The 22,521-nt window shown below is 39.8% G+C and overlaps 3 protein-coding genes across 5 annotated transcripts in view; 1 reads left to right on the plus strand and 2 right to left on the minus strand.

Annotated features, from left to right (window-relative positions):
* Nucleotides 1-1,721: 1,721 nt before the first annotated feature.
* On the minus strand, nt 1,722-6,595 carry ifnphi1 (interferon phi 1). Its single transcript, XM_088355611.1, has 4 exons — nt 6,547-6,595; nt 4,116-4,268; nt 1,953-2,039; nt 1,722-1,878 (listed from the first exon to the last, which is right to left on the minus strand). The coding sequence occupies exons 2-4, from the start codon at nt 4,266-4,268 to the stop codon at nt 1,777-1,779; spliced, it is 342 nt and encodes a 113-aa protein (XP_088211737.1). The 5' UTR covers nt 6,547-6,595; the 3' UTR covers nt 1,722-1,776.
* Nucleotides 6,596-8,018: 1,423 nt separating this feature from the next.
* rdm1 (RAD52 motif containing 1) lies at nt 8,019-14,858 on the plus strand. Of its 2 annotated transcripts, XM_088341794.1 has the most exons (8): nt 8,019-8,276; nt 9,306-9,356; nt 9,426-9,485; nt 9,556-9,681; nt 9,782-9,950; nt 11,824-11,922; nt 11,982-12,076; nt 14,489-14,858. In XM_088341794.1, exons 1-8 carry the CDS (start codon nt 8,178-8,180, stop codon nt 14,552-14,554), a joined length of 765 nt encoding a protein of 254 aa, XP_088197920.1. In that variant the 5' UTR covers nt 8,019-8,177; the 3' UTR covers nt 14,555-14,858. The 2 variants fall into 2 exon arrangements, with proteins under 2 accessions (XP_088197920.1, XP_088197911.1); XM_088341785.1 differs by having other exon boundaries at nt 8,021-8,276; nt 9,306-9,485.
* LOC148374864 (integrin alpha-3-like) overlaps nt 14,822-22,521 on the minus strand; it is a 33,808-nt gene continuing 26,108 nt past the window's right edge. For both annotated transcript variants that reach the window (XM_088341771.1, XM_088341763.1), the window contains exons 16-28: nt 22,342-22,485; nt 21,057-21,154; nt 20,813-20,963; nt 20,491-20,574; nt 20,115-20,194; nt 19,059-19,136; nt 18,897-18,999; nt 18,638-18,814; nt 18,452-18,568; nt 18,263-18,376; nt 16,420-16,506; nt 16,231-16,356; nt 14,822-16,174 (exon numbers count right to left, since the gene is read on the minus strand). In XM_088341771.1, coding sequence (XP_088197897.1) covers nt 16,019-16,174; nt 16,231-16,356; nt 16,420-16,506; nt 18,263-18,376; nt 18,452-18,568; nt 18,638-18,814; nt 18,897-18,999; nt 19,059-19,136; nt 20,115-20,194; nt 20,491-20,574; nt 20,813-20,963; nt 21,057-21,154; nt 22,342-22,485 — 1,515 coding nt within the window. In that variant the 3' untranslated portion in view covers nt 14,822-16,018. The remainder of the gene's footprint in view (nt 16,175-16,230; nt 16,357-16,419; nt 16,507-18,262; nt 18,377-18,451; nt 18,569-18,637; nt 18,815-18,896; nt 19,000-19,058; nt 19,137-20,114; nt 20,195-20,490; nt 20,575-20,812; nt 20,964-21,056; nt 21,155-22,341; nt 22,486-22,521) is intronic.

Below are 22,521 nucleotides of genomic sequence, written 5' to 3' on the forward strand. Positions count from 1 at the left end.
TGTTTTCAAAGATTGAAAAGTGCTTGAATTTTGGGTGATGAGCTTTTAAATGATCGAAAGTGGTGCGATGTTTCACTTCAAGTCTGCTTACAAATGACGCTGCTCTCTGGTGGCTTTGTTTTGCTTTGCATTTCTCCTTCCCCCCCAGATTAACGCCATCTCGCATTGGTTTCTATGACATTGGGGTTTTTAGGTCCGCCTAATAATCTGGAAAAATTTTACTTTTTTGGTCACGTTTTTGGTTTCTTTTTTCTAGACTAACGTATTGAAGTGAATTCTCACTTGATTGATGTTTCCAGTGTTTTTCAGGGATGCATTTCATGATTAGCTTTAAAACAAAAAAACCTGTTTAGCTTATTCTTGTATTTTATTTTTGCTGCACTAAAATAAGTCACTTTATATTTGGAATTTTGTTGTGTTATGCAGGGATTCCAGTTGCTTGACTTTGAAGTTGCTTAATAAAAAACTTTAAATGAGTTCAAAGTTCACTGAAGGGGAAAAAAAAGGCTATTACAATGTAGTAGAATAATAGATTGAAAAAAAATATTTTTCTGCATAATACTACATTATTATTGGTAATCTACTGATATAAGGGACCCCCAAACATCTGTCTTTTTTTTCTTTTTTACTTTTTCCAGCTTTTTTACATTCTTTGTTTTCCCTCTTTAATTCTTTCCCCTTTTGTTTCTTTTTTTCTTTTCTTTTGTTTTTTTTTTTCTCACTTTTTACTTTTTCCTCACTATTTTTGTATTTTGTTCCTTATTGTCCATTTTTTTTACTGTCATTGTTTCATTTTCCCCCAGCTTTTTTTACATTGTTTTTTTTAACCCTTTTTCTTGAATTCTTTCTCTTTTTACTTCCCCCCCGCTTTTTCTTGTCTTTTGTTCTTCATTCTCCATTTTTCTTTTTTTTTCAATTGTTTCATTTTTTCCAGCTTTTTTTTACATTCTTTTTCCCTTTTTCTTGAATTATTTCTCCTTTTGTTTCTTTTTTCATAGGTTTTTACATGTATTTCTTGCTTGTTCTTTTCTCGCTCGCTATGTTTTTTTTTTTGCTTCATATTTTCCTTTTATTTGTGCATAATGCTGCATAATAATTTGTAATAAATGAATTAAAGCAACAACAAAAATTCTGAAGAGCCATTTGGGAGCTGCTTAGGAGCTGAAAGAGCTGGTTCTCGAAAAAGATATACAGTGTTTGGAAAATAATTCTCATTATTTCTCATTACTACAACAGAGGCCTGTGCTTCTATTACGGGCGGCACACACGCACCCACACACACGGACCCTTTGCATTTGCAACATGGACGCCCGCCGAAGGTTAACATCTTGATGTTGCGGACTGACAAACACACTCTGTCCTGTAGGGGGCAGGAGAGTCCACACTTGTGTTCGCTGTCATACACAATATGAATGTATGCGCTGCCCAAAATGCCGTCAGTAGTTCATCCACTTTTCTTTGGGCGGGTGGCGCGTGTCTGTGGGTGGGCACTGCCCCCCTGCTCCAAATAACGCCCCTGCTACTGTTTACAAATGTCAAAAAGCTAAAGGGAAAAAATATATATTGTTTTGACCAAAAAAAAGTTACAAATGGTTTATTTGTGCACGGAGGTGCAGTGAATAAGAACAAAATGAGGAAAACTCTGAAAATGACATGGGTATAAAAACCAATACAAAATAACTTAGAAATAAATTAAAATAAATATCGAATGGAAAAATAGGACAGTGCAAGCAATATTAAGGTAATAAATATAAAAAAGTCGATGATCAAATTCTGCTATCGAGCCGTGGGTTGCATGGCGGCCACAAATAAATGTAACTGTTGCAGATGCATCTTTGTTTCGCTGCGGATCAACTCCCACGAACCGCTGGCGCCCTCCTGCGTATAGGAAAATAATTGCATGATAAGCACACGTCCAGGATTTGCATTGCATGAGGTTCTTCAAAACTCACAGTGCTGTTGCGAGAAGCCTCCGTCAGTCGTCTGTAATAGCGATGCAGTGCTTTGGAAAAACAACCGGTACTGTTTGCGGGTTTAATCTAAAGAAAGAAAGAAATAACGATTTTGTCGTTAACTTGGAAATGGCATTGGTATTTCATTAGTTGACCAGTTTGAAGGTTTGTTGGTGTAGTGCAACCAAAAACGAGTGCTGCAAAGCACATGGAAGAATACGAACTACGGAGACTCAAAGTGAGCAAACCGCACCATTTTTTTGCCCAGCTTCTCAAAGAAATTGGGGTACCCGTAACCAATGAGATGACAAACAATGACGTCAGCTGCCTCTTGTGAGCCTTTTGTAATGAGTATTTAAAAAATAATGCAAATTTATGAGATAGTTCATGTATTTTTGCGTATTGTTCAAATCAATATGTTATCTTTTTTACCACCAGGGAGTGCCTAATAATACCAAATACAGTAATTCCTCGCTGTATCATTGTTTACTTTACGCAGTTTGCTGCTTCATAGATTTTTATCTTGCAATGTGTTCTGCATTCTGATTAGCTAAACAGTCGCCTGCCAATTTTCTGCCTGCGTCAATAGTCAGGTCAAGTCACATTTATTTGTATAGCCCTTAATCAGAAATTTGTCTCAAACAACTTCACGGGTTACAATTACACCATCCCCTGATCTTAAACCAACATGCGGGCAAGGGAAAACTCAAAACCTTAGCACGAAGAAAATAAGGAACCTTGAGAAGGGGCCACACAGTATGACCAGGGTGTAATAGATTTAGCATTAGGTAACAATAGATTTGCAGTCTAAGTTGTACACAGAGGTAAAACAGCTAGAACAACTTATGCGCAAATCATTTTCGATGTCAAGTTTCTCTAAATTATGTCAATGTAACGCTCTGGACCAACAACAGCACCCAAAGGCAGAGGAAGATGCTTTCTATTGCTGACAGAGTTGGAATCCACCACATGCTGAAGGAAGGTGAAATCATTTCACGCCACATTTCCCCAATTACATCCACATGATGGCGACAAAACCTTATCTGAAGTTAAGATGGTGTCCTATGATCGTTTTCCATACCTGTCAACCTGTACGGTTTTGCCATACAAAGTACGTTTATTGTGCATTTTAAGACGTGTACGACGTACGAGAAAATCTGTTCGGAAAAACGCAAATTTGTCAATGATGGGTACCATCCGGTATACACCGACTATCACGAAACGGCAAATCAATCAAGTCAGTTTGGTGCGGTAGCCTCTATCCTCCGTATCGTTTTTTGTTGTTGCAAACGAAGCGAGCGGTTTGATGTAGTGAAAGGAAGTCCGTCTCTTTTTAGAGAACCGGCTTATTCGGCTCAACTCATTACAGATAGCCGGCTCTCAAACGGCTCTCTTGCTTTGATGCATTATATTACGAATTATTATGTTGTATTAATAAGTTAAGAAAAAAAGGAAGTATAAAAGGAGAAAATGAAAAAAAGACAGGTTTGTAGTTATCCCTTTAATCTGTATATTACCAACAATAATTTAATGCAGACAATGAATTCATAATTTGAATAAGAAAATGTATTATTCTACTTAATTATATTTGCATGTATTTTTTCCTTCTACAGAGAACGTCACAGCTACTTCATTTTTGAACTTTTTTTTATAATAAACCTCATTCATGTAGGGCAAGTCAGGATCTCACAACAAATGTTAATTGACAATATATATGATATAACGAAACACATGCACAATATAACATGTTAAACTACACAAATAAACACGTTTAAAAAAAATGTGGTGTAAGATTTTTTTGTATTTTGTAAGGGAAAATACGATAGTTTGTAAGGGCATGGAGCCCTGGAGCTTGACAGGTATGGTTTTTTAATGCTTTAGTGCAATACATGATAGCAGCAGGATTCGTTTTTTAAATTGAAACTTCACAGTACAGAAGTTTATGAAGTAGAGTTCAGTTCTTTTATACGTTGAACAAACGCTTGAGCCGATAAATTGGGTTTGTTCTTTGGCTGTAATGTATAACAGAGTATTTGATAAATGAATAAATGTTTCTACAGGTTTGGACTGTCGCGGTTTCGTTTCGGAACGCCACCCCCACAAAAAAAAGAGTGATTAGTGTAAATGGAGAGAGGAGTGTGTACAAACAGAAGGATTACATACACACGCTGTGAGCTCGCTCCACTGTCTGTGTAAAATGATGAGCAGTTCTTCCAAGTTGTCGTCGTCCCAGCCCACTTTGGTGGCGTTTGCTTGCTTGTAAAGATCCAAAATTTGCCCCAAGTTGTTTCGGACAAACATCACTTTACACGCCATCTGTGAGGACAAACAAGATGGTCAACATCTGCATTTGGATGAGTTGGGGTGGGCGATACTGGGAATTTCGATCTCGATACGATCCAAGTAAATCCATGAAAATATCTATCTATACCCATTCGGTACCAAAACGTTTTGCTTGGAAATGTCATAATCATTAAATAAATGAACTCTTTGCGCCTTGAGTTAGTTTTTAATTAAGCTAAAAACAACACAAAGATTGAAGGCACTAAATATTTTCAGTTGTTTTTTTGATCAAACAACTACTAGGAAAACCCTAACGGTATAAAACATGAATATAAATGTTTATGTTACAACTGGTTCAGAACAAAAGTCGAGAAAGTCAAGCTAGAACAAAGCAGCAATGTAACAAAAATTGAAATAACATTTCATAACAACTCCAATAACTTCCTGTCGCGATTACCCATGTGAATCACCTGTGCCCGCTCCTTTGGCGCCAACTGCCTCGGACTCTGATTGGCTCCCTGTCCCTATTTAAACCCACTCCTATCTGTCCTCTTTGGTCAGTCCATCTGGTAACCTCAGTGTATACTAGGCAAGCCTTTTTTGACCCCGACTCCCAACGTGTCCCGTTTTTGCTCCCGTCTGTTTCCTGTTACGACCTGTTTTTGATGCGTACCACGTCTGCTTTCCCGTCTCGGCTTACGACCCGTTTCTGACCTCGACCAGGTTTTTGCTCTCCTGTCCCTGCTATCGACCTGTTTTTTCGCCCTTGACACCGCCATCGCTCGCTGCGGAAGATCCACTTCCGTTTTTGGATCACAATCTGAGTACGAGAGCGACTTGCTTCCCGCGCCTAGCGAATGCTGGATCGAGGGTGCAGCCCTTCCGCTTTCCTTTAATAAACTTGTGAGAAACGTGTTTCCATTCTAGTCCTGACAATTCCATTGCAACAATATTTTGAAAATAAAGTCAAAGTGCTAATAGTGTAAAAAAGCACTAGTACATAAAACAGTATACAGATAAAATACTACTACAATCGTTTAGAACAAAAGTTGAGAAGCTGTACAGAATTAGAAACTTTGTTACTGTCATCTCCTCTGCCAGATTTCTTACGCGTACTCAAATAAACTCTTCTTTTTTCATCTTTTTGGGGGTTTGCGTTGAATTTTGGACTATACTTGAAGCAAACCTTTTCTTACTTTCACCATTTTCATGTTACACTGACAAATACAGAATTTAAAAAAAAAAAACTGCGGGGCGAGAATAACATCGCTCTCCAGCACTCTCCCCACCTTAAACCTAGTGTGTTCTGCCCCAAACAGCACTGATAAAAATAAGATGAAAGCAGAAAGGCGCCGTGGAAAATAAAGCACAAGGGCTCTTTGAACTCACATGGGAAGGTGTTAATGTTGTAGATTAGAGACTTGATTACATTTGTTCAAGGGACTTGCTGACATTTGTTAAAAAGACTTGCTTACATTTTCGGGGAAATGTTGAGGTCGATAATATTTATCGAGGAAGATGAGATCGGACTGGTCTCATACGTGTTCAAAGAGAATGCAGGAATCAACGACGTCAGAGGGAGCTCTCGTTTATTGATGCAACAATCTCAACAAGAAACTCAAAGAATCTCCAGATATGAGTGGGTCTTTATAGTTTCAACACAGCATGAGTAAACAGATTAGCCCGCCCCCCTTCATGTGTACATGCCACGTAAAAGTAGTTTTGTACTTTTTTGGAAGTGTTTTTAAGTTTGGGTCACTGCCCTTTGTCAGAGTCAGGACAGACGCCTCCCTTAAGGAGGATTGTTTATACTAATTCATCTGCCGAGACTTTCCCGAAATGTAAGCAACATTTCCCCGAAATGTAAGCAAGTCTTTTTAACAAATGTCAGCAAGTCCCTTGAACAAATGTAAGCAAGTCTCTAATCTACAACATTAACACATGCTTAATAGAGAAAATATTTGACTTTCAATATTGTAAGGACACCTGGAACGACGCACGCCGCCTTTAAAGGGGGTCAAACTCCGAAATTCAGTAATGAAGCAAAAAACAAATACTGCAAAACAATTTGAGCAAGACAATTAGAATCCATTTGATTTCACAGTACAGTATTTTGAAACTAGATTAGAATCTGCATTACCTCACAGCCCAGCATCATCATCGTGAAAGTTGTAATGGGAACACAGTATAGATCCCAAGACAATAGTATCGATCTGATCCAAGTTTTAGCTCGGCATCTATTATATATCGATATTGGATCGATCCGCCCACCCTTACATATTGGCTGGCACAAACAATGTGCAAAACTTACCTGAGACTTCTCAGCCTGCTTGTATAGTTTTATTGGGAACGGAAGTGGAAATTCCTCCTCTGTGATGGGACCACCCTGGAAGATAGAGTTATTTCAATATGTGCACATGGACCCTTCGAACCCCCCACACACCTTCCCTGCGTGACCCCGAGGATACCAGACTTACCAGGTCATGCAGCAGAGAAATACACCTGTCACTCAAATCCGTGTAGCGTTTTAGCCAATTGCAGCAAGAGAGTGTCGGGACAAGCATCCCAAAGAAGACGAGTAGCATTTGTGCGCGTCTGACCCCCGACATGATGGAGCTTTTGTTTTCCACATAGTTGGCAAGTCTTTGTACTTATACTATTCCAGACATGAAAAAGAAAACAGGAAAACACAGCACAATTCTCTTTCTACTCTCACTTTCCAAACACATCGCGTCATACGCGCACACCTGAGATGGTTACGCGGTGCACATAAGTGATGATCAAGAGTCTTCAAGTGAGGAAAGAACGAAACTCTTTTTTCCTGTGGAAACAATTAGTAAAGTTAATTAAATGCTTTTTGTTTTATGAACCTAATTAGGCTCCACGTGCACGCATGCACGCAAATGACGTCATCAAAAGGAAATCCATGTGGCCACTTGTGACGTTTCGTCATGTATTCGAGGATTCCCAAAGGGGAATCCCCTTCGTTTTCCATTTTCGCCCATTCACGCGATCATTGTCGATGACGTCACATTCACTATCGCTGCTGTTTTTTCCCCCCTTCTCATTATTCATTGGGATTCCCACGGAAGACTAATTTATTGTTTTTGTATCAAGGACAAAAACTATTATACCGAGTGGATAAAAAGCAACTAATAGTATAGTAAAAACAATTGATACTTTCGTATCAAAACTGGTTAAATATAGCATACCTGTCAACCTCCACGGCTCCATGCCCTTACAAACTGTCGTATTTTCCCTTACAAAATAAAAAATAATCTTACACCATATGTTTTTTTCCCAAACGTGTTTATTTTTGTAGTTTAACATGTTATATTGTACATGTGTTTCGTAATATCATATATATTGTTAATTTACATTTTGTTGTGAGATACTGAGTTGCTCGACGTGAATGAGGTTTATTATAAAAAAGTACAAAAATGAAGTCGCTTGGACGTTCACTGTAGAAGGAAAAAATACTTGCAAATATAATTAAGTAGAATAATACATTTTCTTATTCAAATTATGAATTCATTGTCTGCATTAAATTATTGTTGGTAATATACAGATTAAAGGGATAACTACAAACCGGTGTTGTGCCGCACAACATGCTCTCAAATGGCTCACTTGCTTTGATGCACTATATTACGAATCATTATTCTTGTATAAAGAAGTTAGTATAAATGGAGAAAATGAAAAAAGACAGGTTGACAGGTATGAATATAGTAAATATATTGAACCAGTTTCGCTTTAGAAACGGAAAGCCTTCCACGTGATCACCTGATGATCTCACCATCCACCCTCTCATTGGCTATGACGCGACAGCTCGCCTTCTACCGGAAGCGCGCCAACGATTGAAAATGTGTGGACGAAAGGCGACTAAAAATGAATTCGAACTGTTTTAATTAGAAAATCTAAGTGATCACATTTTGTTTGTTTGCAATGGAGGTGGACCTTCTGGACTTTTTGGTACCTGTGGAGAACAACAAGACTTTGTTTGTGTGGAACATAACTCCGGAACATAGCGAGGCGCACATTTACGTGAGCAGCCTATACACCCTAACACGGTTCCATGTGTAAACGATGTTGTTTTATTATTGTCGTATTTATGTTCTTGTGTTGTGCACATGCACACTTAGACGCGTATGGCCGTGTAACGTGAGGATTGCATCCACTTTATTTGAATTCCAGGGTTGGGTAGGGTTACTTTAACTGGATTACTTTCAATTACTTTTGGATTACTCCAATACCAAATACGCTAATAAAACACAAAATAAATTAAATACGAATACAATTATGACTCTCAACACGTGGTAAGCTTTCTCTCCTGGCTTTGATCTCTTTGATCTCCGGCAAAACCCACATAAAATGTGACAGAAACAAAATGAAAATAAATCCAAACAGCTTGCCAACATCATTTTTGCCGTTCCATGTATTCCGTTATTCCCCAAGCTTGCACATAATTTAGTAATTTTATTCATATTTAGTTTCTTTTGCCTTCTGTCGCGTGGGTATTAAAGCCCGACCAAGCCTGAACAATGAACTTGATTTGAGGGACTGAGCACGACGAAAAACTGAATTTTCGCATTTTATTTGTGAGGGCCGGGTTGTGCTTCTCCCTTGCTGACTTTTTTTTTTTAATTATCCACACGTCATTGGTTTTGTCTCTTTTTCTTTGTGTCCCGGGGTTGAGAATCCACGCAATACATTTGACCTTTACTGTACTCTGTGTGAACTTGCTTCACATGGCTGAAAACCCTCTCACTTTTGGCATTAGAGTGAATAAGGCAGAGCTTTATGCTTGAAAAATAAATGCTTGATCAAGAAAACAATATTAGAATTCTACAAAGACGTTGACGTCTGCTCCCAGTGATCGAGACGATCCGGGTTAGAGGCAAAATAGGTAAGACGAGATTGATCTATCAAAAAAAAGAATTTATATAACTCATTATTTTTCCGTACAAAAATTGTTATATGGCGTACACGATTAGAAATGACCAAAAAATATCAAATACCGGGAAAACGTATAAGTATGTTAATGATGAATGTTTGTTTTCTTGTGTGTTGTAGGAGCGCTTGCACACGATCTTCTCTTCCTTTGGCCCCCTTTACTTAGTGAAGGTGTGTCCTAATGCCCCAAAGAGCACTCCAGGTTTCAATGGCATGATCAAATATTATTCTGCTGCTCAGGCTCTCAAAGCACAACAGAACACTGACGGTCTTATGCTCTTTCAGAACACACCACTCCAGGTAGGCTTACACAAACCCTATTATTTTTTGGAAAACTGCTAAAGGATTTTGTGTGTGTGCGTGTGGTCAGGTGAAATTAAGCAGCAAACGGACCCCCCACTTCCTTTCCACTGCAAGACCTCTGAGCCACAACCGCTGTGTGGAGTTAGCCAATCATTGCCTGGGATTCAATGGGTGGACTTGTGATATTATCGCTGTAATCGCCTTGATTTATTTTATATTTTGAGGGTGGCTTAAGTGTTTATGCCCAGACAATAAGCATCACAGGACTCAAGGTCTTCCTTTGCGGCCCGCAGCTAAAGGAACTTCCCAGTGAGAAGGAGGAACAGGAAGATGGAATAGATGAAGCAGGTGAAAGAAAGCATGCACGCGTAAAGCTGGGCTGCGTGGTCCAGGTCTCCTTCCCACTTCACGGTGTGAGCACCCGTGGAGCAGCCGTTGTGGAGGATGTCTTGCTGGAATCTGGTCAGTGATACACACATATATATACACATATATATACACATAAATATATATATTTATATATGTATATATATATATATATATATATATATATATATATATATATACACCATTATTCGTTCTTTTGAAACCTAACACAGAAGCCATGGACTTTTAGTACACATGTTGCCATCTGCCAAACCAGGGGTCTTCATTGTGGTGCCCACGGGCACCAAGTAGCCCACTAAGATTGCCTGAGTATGGATTGGCTTTGAAAAGAGCTCACCACTCACTAATGGCTCAATGCGATTTTCTAATAAATATCATTTCTAACTCACATTATGTTTTAATGGTTGATTTGACTTTTCATAATTACAATCTGGTAATAATGTAATTTCTTTTAGAAATATATGTCAAAATTTTATCCCTTTCCACCTGTCAGTAAAAAAAATGAAAAAAAAGTTTGGTCACTCCTGCACTAAGCGAAAACAAAATCCCGTTAACGTCCCCTCTTGAGAAGACAGGCTCAAGATTAGGGTTTTAACTTTATTTTTTCTAAGATAAGCAATTTTTTTTCTGGGAGCGCCAATATGTATTATTTTACTAGATGTCGCTGCATTGCGTAGTGCAACCAAAAAAGTATGCTATAAAGCACAAAGGCAGACAACAGAATACGGAGACTCAAAGTGACCAAACCGCACTCTCATTTTTTGTTCAGCATTTCACATTTTTGTTTGTTGGGTACCTGTAGCAGCAAGGTGGGGGACAATTTTGTCAGCTCCCTCTAGGCAAGGCTCAAATTATGTAAAATCAATTACAATTTATCAACATACAAGGGAAAAAATGCATGCTGATATTTTACTCATGTATTTTTGCTTATTATTTAAATCAATATTTTTGTTTTTTTTGATGGATTGAGATTCTCTTAACCTCTAGGGAGTGCCAACTAATACACACTGCCCCCTTAGCACAATAGGACTTTATTCATCTGGAAAATTTAAAAGGACACTTTAATATCTGACCACCAGATGTAGCTGTATTGTGTAGTACAACCGAACATGATTGCTACAAATAACAAGGAAGAATACAAACTAGAGAGAATCTAAGGGCCCAAACTGCACAATTTCTCTCGTCTCAATTTTTTCCCCAGCCTTTCACTACTTTCTTGGTTTTTGCGTACTCGTAGCATCAAGATGGCGGACAATCATGTCTTCTCTTCCTAGATGAGGCTCATTCACATTTCTAAACCTATGAGTATCTCTAAAAACGCACAGTGATATTTGTTCATGTCTACTTGCTTGATTTTGAATCAATATTTTTGTTTTTTTTTAAGATTTTATGAAAACAAGTGCTACAAAGCACAAGGAATAACGCAAACAATGGAGACTCAAAGGGACCAAACCGCACCATTTTTCATCTCATTTTTTTGCCCAGCCTTTTAATAGTTCTTTTCTGGGGGGGTATCCATCGCAACAAAATATCAAACAATCATGAATGAAGTTTTATTTACCTCCGTGGGGCGCTAAATAATACACACTGCCCCTTCAACTTATTCACAGAGACCCCAGTTATAGTAAAAACAACTTTGATCTGTATAGCTGTCAATGGTAGCTGAAAAGTTAATAGTATTTTAAGTATCACGAGAATCCAAAAATAGAATACATTTTTCCACAGCACAACCTGCACACACATAGTTGAACAACACACATAATCAGGGCCACGCGCGATCTTTAGGTGGGTGCAACACAAATGATCAGATTATAAAATGTTATAGAGCTATTTTTTGTCTTAGTCATGATTGCTGAGAATTATTTGAAATGCAAGGATCATGAATAAAAAAACATTGTTCCTTAAGGTACCACAATATATTACGGTTATTGTGGTGGTATGTGTGCAGGTCCTGAAGCGCTGTTGAGGAAGCGCTGTCTTATGCACAAGTTGGTGCGAGACAAAGCAGCGGTTAAAGCCTTCTCCACAGTTGTGTTGGTTCTGCTAGGTAAGACAGTCGAGATTGCGCCAGACGTCTGCCATTGCTTACTCTCACGTGTCCCCCAGGAGAAGGCAGAGTCATGGTGGAGCTGCGAAACTCGGCAGAACATCTATTCTTTGAGGAGCCTGAAGCACTCATCCAGGTCCACAAACGGGACGAGGTGAGTGGTCGCGTTGTCGCTCATTCTATGATGAGTTGCAGAGGTAATAAAAACGGCCCTGCGTTATTAAAGCTTGACCCTGCCCGACCATTGGAGGTGGAGGGGGTGATTGATGTTAACAAATAAAAGCCTGTAACGAAATCTAACTTCAACAAGACTTTTATATTTCTGTGTCTGCGGAGGTTACATTCATTGACCATTTTCCTTCATTGACAGATAATTTTGAGAGTTGACGGGAAAATTTAAAGGCCGTCCGTCATTTTGACGGGTTGAAAATTGGGCCTTAAACCGCAACAGCAGTACGTCCTCACGAAACTAGCGCGGTACTTTAAAGTCCTGCGCACACCTGGCACCAACCGCGTGCGATGCCACTGGCAAACGGCATTTTTCTTCTGGCGTTAGGTTTGCACCGGCAGGCACTTTTTGGATGAAAACGACATGGCGCCGAGAAAAACCAACTCTTTTTAGAGAACTGTCTTTTTGGCTAGGCTCACTAAAGAGAACGGCTCTACAGCTTGTTTTTGTTGTTCAATCCATATATTACCATCCATTATGTATTATTAATGATTTTGAAAGGGGGGAAATAAAATAAAATTAACACTTAAACGTCAATGTGATACCCACGTAATTGAGTGCATGAAGTGAATGAATGAATGTTGAATGGATGCTTGTCACAGGGAACGCCCCAGGCAAGTTTTTGTATTATTCATTTACTTTCATGTTATTTCATTAATATGTAAATATTTGTTTGTTAATGTTGTTTTGTTGCACTTTAATTATTTGGCACTTTTCTGTTCGTTTGGCAAAACTTTTGCACTTAGTCGTGTTTTTGTGATCAGGCACCAGGGGCAGCTAAGGGGTTCTGAAAGAGAGAGCTGTTAGAATGAAAGTACAAAGAGTGAGAGACGAACGCGAGAGGCAAATGTTAAGAAAGTTGATGCCAACGAAAGCATTAAAACACTTTCAACCAACAAGAAACAAAAATAGGAAATTTATAAATATACAAAGAAAAAGCTAAAATATCAAAATATTTTAACCTTTTTTATTCTCTACAAATTTAAAGTCAAAAGCACAGAATCCCTGAAAAAAGTGCGTTTTTACCAATCACAAGAGAAAGATAGTGGGCAGCCGGCTCCCGTCATCGGCTTCAGTGAGCCGGCTCATAAAGCCGTTTCGTTTGCGCGCGACACAAGTCGGTAGCCGCTACATTCATCAATGACAACAGCACTAGCGCTTTCACCCAGGGTTCAGATATAGGGCTCCGATTTTTCACGATGCAGCATAAATCGCCTTTTCCTTTGGCAAATTAGTAAATACTGTATCTGTTATCGCTATCTTTATGGTAGTCTCTATTTTGAATGGTGACATGATCCGAAAATACGTGATGTAACAATAACAACTTGGAGGAGAGAGGAAAACCCTGCCGCTGATAACAAGGACATGTTTTCATTGCCATTCTGCAGTCAAATTGACCATGGGGTTGGCGTCAGGTGTTCACGGTGCTTATGAGAGAGACAGAGTGACAAAGAAAAACAATGACGGGTAGATGATTTAATAAAACAGGGTTGGTACAGGTGCTTGAAATCCTTAAAAATGCTTGGATTTTAATGTTGTATTTTCAAGGATTGAAAAGTGCTTGTATTTTGGGTGAAGTGCTTGTAAATGTTTAAAATTGTTGCCATGTCTCTCCTACAATCTCATTAAAAGTGATGCTAACACTGCTCATTGGAGGCTTTTTTCTTCCCCAGTTGTCGATACTTTGTATGGCATTGTCCTGTTAAGCGTCATCGCCCCCTATTGGTCATGCCAAAGAAGACAGGTGCATGTTACACCTAAACAGGGCACTATGAAATGTAAAATGAGGTCAAGCATAAGGTATCGTTCAGTGCAAGGATAATGTATCATTTATGGACATTTATCATGGGCCATGCAAAAGATTAAGGCAGCGTTTTCCAGTGGTAAATTATAATAGGAAGAACGTCATTTAATCCAATCTATATATGGGAAAATATTTGTTTTAAAAACAAATATATTTCCAGTTAACTCAAGATCTAAAAATGTCTTAAAGCAATAAATGCACACTTAAGATTAAAACTGCATATGTAAATCGCAGATATATTTTTGGCTCTGCAAATTATATGATTCATGCCGGATTTCTTCTTTTAATGGTACTGGAGAAATTGGAAAATTGGCTTTGAAAGTCCTTAAAAAGTGCTTGAATTTGGCCATGAAAAAGGTGTACGAACCCTGAAAGAAGTTAGCGACAGAGAAGCCCTCCCTGACCTGAATGTAATGATTGACATATTAGGCCCGACCGGGGATGAATTTGGGTTGGGCTCAGACTCTGGTTTAAGAGCTTACACCTGATGAGTTGATGTCCATTAATCCCTCGGTATGATCTTATTATGTCAGGTGGAGAACCTCTCTACTGCTGAAGACCTTTGGGAACATGATGATCTGGACCTGACTGTGTGGTAGATGGGCTGAAGACTTTTAGAAACTCTCATATCTTTTTAACAAGTTCAACATTATTTAAAGTTTATTTTCCATTACCATGTGGTGGTGCCTTAAGTTTTTTATGCAAATATTAGCACATGCATTACAAAATATAAATAAGACTCAAAACATTTTAGTCACTTTTTCTCCTTTGATAGTTGCTGCCTTTATTGTGCGAGCTTTGGCCACCTCAAATACTTGGAGTGCTTTTTCTCTATAGAGCTCTGAAAAGATTTCTCCAGTGGTCAATTGCAAAATGACTGATTACTTGTTTTTGGGCCTTTCATGTGTCTTGGAGTTGTTGTCTTGCTAAAAATGAATGGGTTAATTCATTTGCCTCAAGCAGCGTTTTATTGATCAATACCACCTTCTACCGTCGAACGAAATTTACAGTGACACTACCTCAAACTATCAGGTGAGCAAACGCCACGTGGTTGCAGTTGTACTCTTTCAGCCACTTTGTTTGGTGACCTGTATTAGTAATTTTGGATGCCATCAATAAACTGTTTATATTCTGCTGAATAATTTGTTTTAATCCACAATCAGCTTTGAGACGACAATGTTTACAAAACAAGGAAGGTGTCACATTCAGAACCTTACTTAAGCAATACAGACCAGACAATTAATAGGTCTACAAAACGACAGTCGATTTATGAGCAGGCAATCTATAGGATAAGTTGCAGGCATTGCAGGGGCTTAAAACACAGGAGTCACAACAAGTATTCTGCTTTCGTTCCAATGTTTCACTTTCCTGCTGCCTATCGCAAATTGATCAGAGGACACCCTGAACTGGTCACCAGCCAATCGCTGGGAACAAAGAGACGTTCAGTCAAACGCTCATTCCTAGGGACAATCTCAAATCATCATGCATGTTTTCGACATGTGGGAGGAAACCCCCAGGGGGAGATCATGCAGACTCCACCAACGGAGCTGGCATTGTACTCATGCTAACCTTTCATCCATTGTACTGCTTTGTTCTGATTAATGCGAAAGTAAACCATGAACAAACTTCAGTAGGAACACATTCCCTCAAATTATTATTAAAACTGACCATTTAAAGTTCCTACTAGTTTTCAATAAATATCATGTACACTTAAGAGTTATTCTCAAACAGATTTTTTTTAAATTCAAGCACAGAACAGGGGCTTAAATTTGACTAATTAGCATGTAAAACAACATGGGGACTGGCTTTCTAGGTCCTGGTGTTCCTCCGATGATGTCACAGCTCACGATGACAAAGATAAGACACGCTGTCTTCAAAATGCGTTGCTTCAGAAAATATTTGGGATTTACTGATGAAATAAATACATGTAGATTTTATGCCAAATCATGTACTATTACCTCACATTTCGCATTTAAAAGAGTTTAAGAATTTGGGATTGGCTTTGAGCGAAATTCTTCTACAATGACAACGCTTTTAGGTGTTTTTTCAAGGAGGTGGGCGTTTCAGTTCACAGCCGTCCAAGTGCGCCACCGTTTGGGTTTGGCGCTGGTTTCAGCCAAGAAGGCTCCTTCTCCAGTGTGCTGTTCCTCCGCTGCAAGAATTCGACCCTGGTGCTGTGTTGCCGCTCGCCATGTGTGACCCCGCACGAAGAAACCAAACTGCGGAGAGGAAGTCGGTTGGAAAACAACCACACTGTCTCAGTTAGTGAGGTTACCTTCCATAGCAGGATGCAGATGAGCGCCAGCAGGCCCAGTCCTGCCACGACGGATGCCACTATCATCCACAGAGGCACAGTGCTACCTGTCCACAACTCCAGATCAGGGTAAGTGTAGACCTCCATCTGGCACAAGATTCTCAATTTTATAGTTGCCTTGCAATCAACAGCAGGAGAAGCTAACAGCACCTGTGCAATTGCGGGCTCCATATCCATTTTGGTCATTCTCAGGGTGGCCCATCCACGAATCAGCACAGCTCTTGCGTCCACATAGTGCTAACACAAGTATAAATGGGTTACTTCAGTGCTGCTTCAGGGCTGCTGTAATAGCCATTTATGCTGTTCTACCATACCTTATTCATCTTTCCATACTTCGGGTGGGAACTTGTAATTGTGATTTAGATTTGATCAAAGAGTAAGTATGTGTTGTGTTGGTAAGTATGACCCAGATCACAGGTCGTCAACCTTTTTGAAGCTGAAAGCTATTTTTGTTACTTATTAGTGCAAAGGGCTACCGTTTTAATTTTGCATTTATAAAAAAACATATTCCTATTCTGTTTGTTTTTACTAAGTTGTAATTAATAGAGGTTAAAATAAGCAGAAATCAAATTTCCTAGAAAATAACAATGACCCATGTTCTATTTTCAGAACTTGTCTGCTGGCTATTCAGGTGGTCTTAGAGGGCTACCTTGAAGTACCACGTTGGAGACCCTTGACCAAGATTGTTTACGTTGGATACACTATAATTTGAGATGATCATATAATAATTTGCCTGGGTATAAGAAAAATCGGGTGGGGGATGTTGCAAGAGACCAGGATAAGGGATTAAATCAGGGTATTTGTTATCTTGGCAGAGTTACGATGGTGACCTATTCGCTAAAGCTAACCTGCAACTGATGAGGCTAAAATTATCCCAGGAGATATATCTGGCACTTCAACTGTCAATTGTGTGAAATTAATATCATTTATCACATTTTCATGGACTTTCTGAATATGTTGCATTTTATTTATCCTGCATTCAAATTTGACATAATGGGCTATACTGTATACTTGTCATTAAACTCGGCTCACTTTATAATTGCTACAGTCCTTTTATAATAATAATAATAATAATTTCCTTTGTATTGTCATTCTGTGTAACAATGTACACAGAACGAAATGTCGATACACCTGACCCGTTGTAGCGAGCCGATGCAGCCGCAGCCAACAGAGGGCGCCGCCATTTTACCAATGTTATAAGGTATGACTCGGCCGAGGCGCGAACCAGCGACCTCCCAGTCTCAAAGCGGGCGCCTTACCATCTAGGCTACTGAGCTGGTATGGTATGGCTTTTATGGTCATTCATGTAATATGTTTAATGCTGTCAGCCCAAGTGTTTTTATTGCTATGCCAATTAAGAACGCTTGTCAAAAGGCCAGCAGAGTTCCAATAAATATGTATTTTGCAGCTGTTTCTTTAGGCTTTAAAATGTGACACAAAATCTTGTAAAGGTGGTATCAAAGAAGTCTTTGACAAGGGTAATATAGTATATATACTGTAGGTCTAACTCCCATTCATCTGTTCCATTGTCAAAGAGAACAAAATGTATGTTTTTTTTGGGGGGGGGGATTTTTTTTTTTTTTAATTTATTTATTTTTTTTAGCATTTTTGATGGGGCGTCGCTACTTTGCGGTTCCATGTCCGCGGGTTCAGAGCATCGCGGGTCTAAAAAAAATATAATAATATAATAATAATAATTATTATTGGGGGCGGAGGGGCGTCGCTTATTCGCGGATTTTCACTTTTCGCGGGTGGTTTTGGTCCCCATTAACCACGATAACCGAGGGATTACTGTATCGCAAATATCTCCAGCTGGCTTGGCATAGCCACTCCTTTTCATCCTGATTTGGCAAACTTGTAACCAATTGAGCCAAAATGTGCCGGCCCGACTGGATCAATCTTCACCTATTCAGCTAGCCTGAATATATTGATTACACTTTTGTTTTACAGGATGCCATTGTTCATGTGCAGCAAGGTAATTAGGAAGACTAACCTCTAGCATGGTGGCCTCCCACAGACGCGCTCGCAGTGTCACACTAGCGCTCTTTTTCACATGTAACAGGGGGCATGCAAAGTGCACACAATTGGCACCACCATTTCTGCAATCCTATATAGACCCACGTTGAGTGTGAGATTTGGTGCGTTTGATTACATTTAAGGTTCGTGCTGATGGAAGTCCTACCAAAAGGACAGACTTGCTGCTGTGAGGTGGGCCATGTCCTGCCCTCTTGTACTTCCTCACTTCCTCCTGATGGGATGGATTCCGTCTCTCCCTCTTCAAGCTCTCCTCAGTGGAAATCTGGTTTGTGAGATTCCAAGAGCGCACCTAAGAAATTCTTGGCTATGTTGTCCCTGAGGAACTACTCACCTTAAGATGAAGTGGGTTAAGCACGTGTGCAGGCGGGACGCATCGCGACTCGGCGCTGCCATTCACGGAAATATCTGTCAGGTAGAGTAGCCGCTTTCCATTGGAGAGTTCGCTTGGCCAATTGAAAGCTAGCTCAAGGTTTCCATGATGACCTGGTGGCCACCTGCTGACATGCACCTGCCATACAAGGACATTTCTCACACCCAAGTTCCTCCCAACTTCACACATTTAATAGCCAGTCAATTATTTTTGGACTGACCTGGAAAGTGAAAAGGAGCAGAGGTCCCACGTCCTCTGTGGTCTGCATGGCAGATTCACCAAGCACATGACCACTGAAGGGGACTGGACCCGGTTGAAGGGTCCTGTCATAAGTAGTTAGTTTGAAATGGGGTCCGAGTTCCATCTGAGTTGCTATACTCACAACATTAGGGACATGTCCATTGAATAGTTGATCATCAACGAGACCAAGAGTGGAGACAAGTCCGTCTGCTGGCTAAGTCTAAAAGAAAAAAAATTAACTATAACAATTACTTTTATTTACTGCCAGAGTATTTATTTTTGAAGGACTACAGTGGCCCTTCGAAATACGAGATCAATTAGTTCCCGGATCAAGCTCATATCTAGAATTCATTGTATCGCTAACTAATTTTCCCCATAAGAAGTAACTGAAAAGCAATAAATCCGTTTTCGGCCTCGTCATCCAAGTTAACCTTAATCAGCAAAAAAAAAACGCAACTCCATGATCAATAAAAGCACACTCAAATAGTATTTGAACATAAAAATACAGGAAAAAGTTAAATAACGTATTAACAAATATGTTAATATATGTGAGTTTATTATGAGCACTTACATAGACGAAGTCTGCGATTGCTAACAGAAGCGTATGAGTGGTGGTGGTGGTGGTGGTAAAGTGGGAGAGGTGCGGTAGGAGTGAGGTAGCAAGAGAAACTATAGATGTGATTAAAAAAAAACAACCCAAGCGCACAGGGTCAGATCTTTATGTCAGTCAACGCAAACTGGGACGAGCTGAGCGGTCTCAAGCACTCAGCCCTCTGGTGGTACCGTCTGAAATTCTCGTAACTTAGATTTCTCTAACCTCTCGGAACAGTTTTTTTCACGAAAAATGTCTTGTATGTCGAATTTCTTGGAACTAGAATCGCTCGTATCTAGAGATTCATTGTAATTCATAATCCCAACAATTAACAAAATTAAAACGTGAACGCCTGAATACTTTCCACACTTTAAACCAATACCCTGTAAGAGATTGTTATCTGCGTTCCGTTGTGCTAATCATCATTCTGCTTAATCTAAACCCAGTGGACCTCAGGAGAGAAACAGGTTATGCCCTGTACTTTCCTCCGGGGATGAATAAAGTTGTCTGTCTGTCTGTCTGTCTGTACTGGCAATTGTTCCGAAAATCAAGTGCTTGCTGAACATGTTTGTCTTATTCTTAGATGTGAGCAACCGTATGTCCTACGTTGTCATCTGCAGCAGCATCTCCATTTCCTGACTTTCCCAGGTGATCTCTGAAGCTTCCAAAATGATCCACACTTCAACCTGGAAGATACCCATCTTTCGATCTACCGTACAGGGACAAAGAAAGCACAACAAATACGGAGACAATAAAAGAAAAAAAAGGAACCCAATACAAAAGAATAAGGATCCAGAAACAAAAACTCTTAGCATAAAACCAAGAAACAATATACAAAAAAAACAAACCACACGAATGACAAGGACTCTTAAAACACAAAGCTCTAATCAAGGAACACAATCTAAACAAGAAAACATGACAAATACAAAGAAAGCATTAAGGACCAAACACAACATAGAAAAAGTTCTTAAAAGTCCTGTACCGTCCGATTGCTTTTGAAAGGGTTCCCCAACTCGCACAGAAGCACAGAACCTTCCACCGTGCATAGAACTTCTTGTGCACCACCCTGAACGGGGAACAGACAAAGGTCATGAGCATGCCAAGTCCATTCCAGATTAGTCCAGGTCATGTTCAAGTCAGTGCTTTCACAGTGTCCGGGCAGGTCAATATATAAGGGTGTTGTAGTTTCCATCCCTCCATTGAATGCTGGGCTTTCTTGAGGTAATGTTGAGTCCTCCAACATTTTATAAATCTAGGTCTAGTGTCAACACCTTCTTGATCAACTTTAGACTTATGCATAGCACCTTAGTCCGGACTCCTGAGTAAACCAGCGCAGATGGGACGCTAACGTTAAGAATGGCCAGATGAGCATCCTCGGCTGTGTTGCTGATGTTGACCTGCAGTAGAAGCCGGTCTGCGCTGCCCTCATGGAACCATACCTGACGCCCTGAGAATCTGAAAGAAGCCAGGTAGTCGGCAGAAGTCCACTTGAGATCATTGAGTTTATAAACTATGGCGACGGTTGGGAGCAACACTCTCCACACATACTTGCTTAGGGGCTGCTGCCTGATGTTGGTAAAGTGAGCCAACATCTGAAGATTGCTGTTGCAACGGTTATCAGAACCACATGCCTTCTGGAAGTGAACCTGAGTAACAAAAACACGATTTTTCACTCATCAGTTCATAAAAGATGCTGGGAAGTATGTAAGTACAGATACTGTTTGTTCTCCATACTGTATACAGTAACATGATTGCCACCTTTAATCACGAGAGTGCTTTTCAAATGAAGGTACACAAACCCCTAAAGGATTGTGAAGGAACTATGCATAATTACATGTTTTAAAAGAAATGGATAACTTAATTATTGCAGGGCATTTTGTAATTAGTTTACATACAATTATCTTTATATTTAGACTATACATTGTTACCTTTTAATACAAGCACTTCTAAACATGAGAATTTTGGTATAAAATATTTATTTTGCAACAAAAATCTTGCTCGCTGTGTGAATATCAATCCAGTTTACGAGCAGTTACAGAGGCCATCACTAGAGACCACTCACTGCCTTTTGCTTGCTGACTGCCCATCCCAGCTATCTTTGGGCAGTGGGCAGGGGACACCCTGAACTGGTTGCCAGCCAGTCGCAGGGCACACGGAGACAGAGAACTCACTCGCTCATTCACACCTAGGGACAATTTGGACCAGCCAAACCCACGCAGGCCCGGGGGGAACATGCAAACTCCACACAGGAAGGTTTGATCTCATGACCTCAGAACTGTGCCACACACGCGTTAACCACTGCGCTGCCGTGCTGTCCATGACTTGACTTATTAGGTGATAATGAACTTTACAAATACAACATGGCAATGACACACTAACAGCAAGACAGAGTATTGTAGAATACTGCAACAATATTAGCAATCTGAGATGAGGTTCTCGTCTTCTACCAGTGACCGAGACAATCGGGGTTGAACTTGAAAAAAAAAGGTTCCATATAAAAATTGTTATACGGCGTACCCAAATTTGAAAATATCAAAAAACGTATAAAATACCGGAAACACATATAAGTTGAGAAGTATGCGATCCCCATCACCATTTCTAACGCCAGCGTTGCCATCTTATATAAACAAGCGTCGTTAATTAACCATCGAAGAACAACTCTGCCTTAACAGAGCTCTTTTGGCGTATAATATTTACTAAACTTAACAAGACGTCATGCCACCTCATGATTGTGAGCTAAGACGGTTAAACCATTTGAAATCTTCATAAGTGCCAATTGAATTTTTTTCTGCCAAACACAATATTTAACTTCGGCCCCAGCAAAGGTTCTCACCTGCGTCACAATGGGTTGAGGTCTTTCGCTGAGCATAGGGAAGGATGTCAGGTCCATGAAGGGATATCTGTCTTTGGACATATTATGGTGCAAAGATGCATTGAGAGAAAACACCAGCGCCTCCACTTGATCTTGGACCGGAGTCTGATTCAAAGTCAAACAACGTCAGTGAGGTGTGGA

Source organism: Urocampus carinirostris, chromosome 1 (genome assembly GCF_059441175.1).
Source record: "Urocampus carinirostris isolate Australia breed hairy pipefish chromosome 1, RoL_Ucar_1.0, whole genome shotgun sequence".
NCBI lineage: Eukaryota > Metazoa > Chordata > Actinopteri > Syngnathiformes > Syngnathidae > Urocampus > Urocampus carinirostris.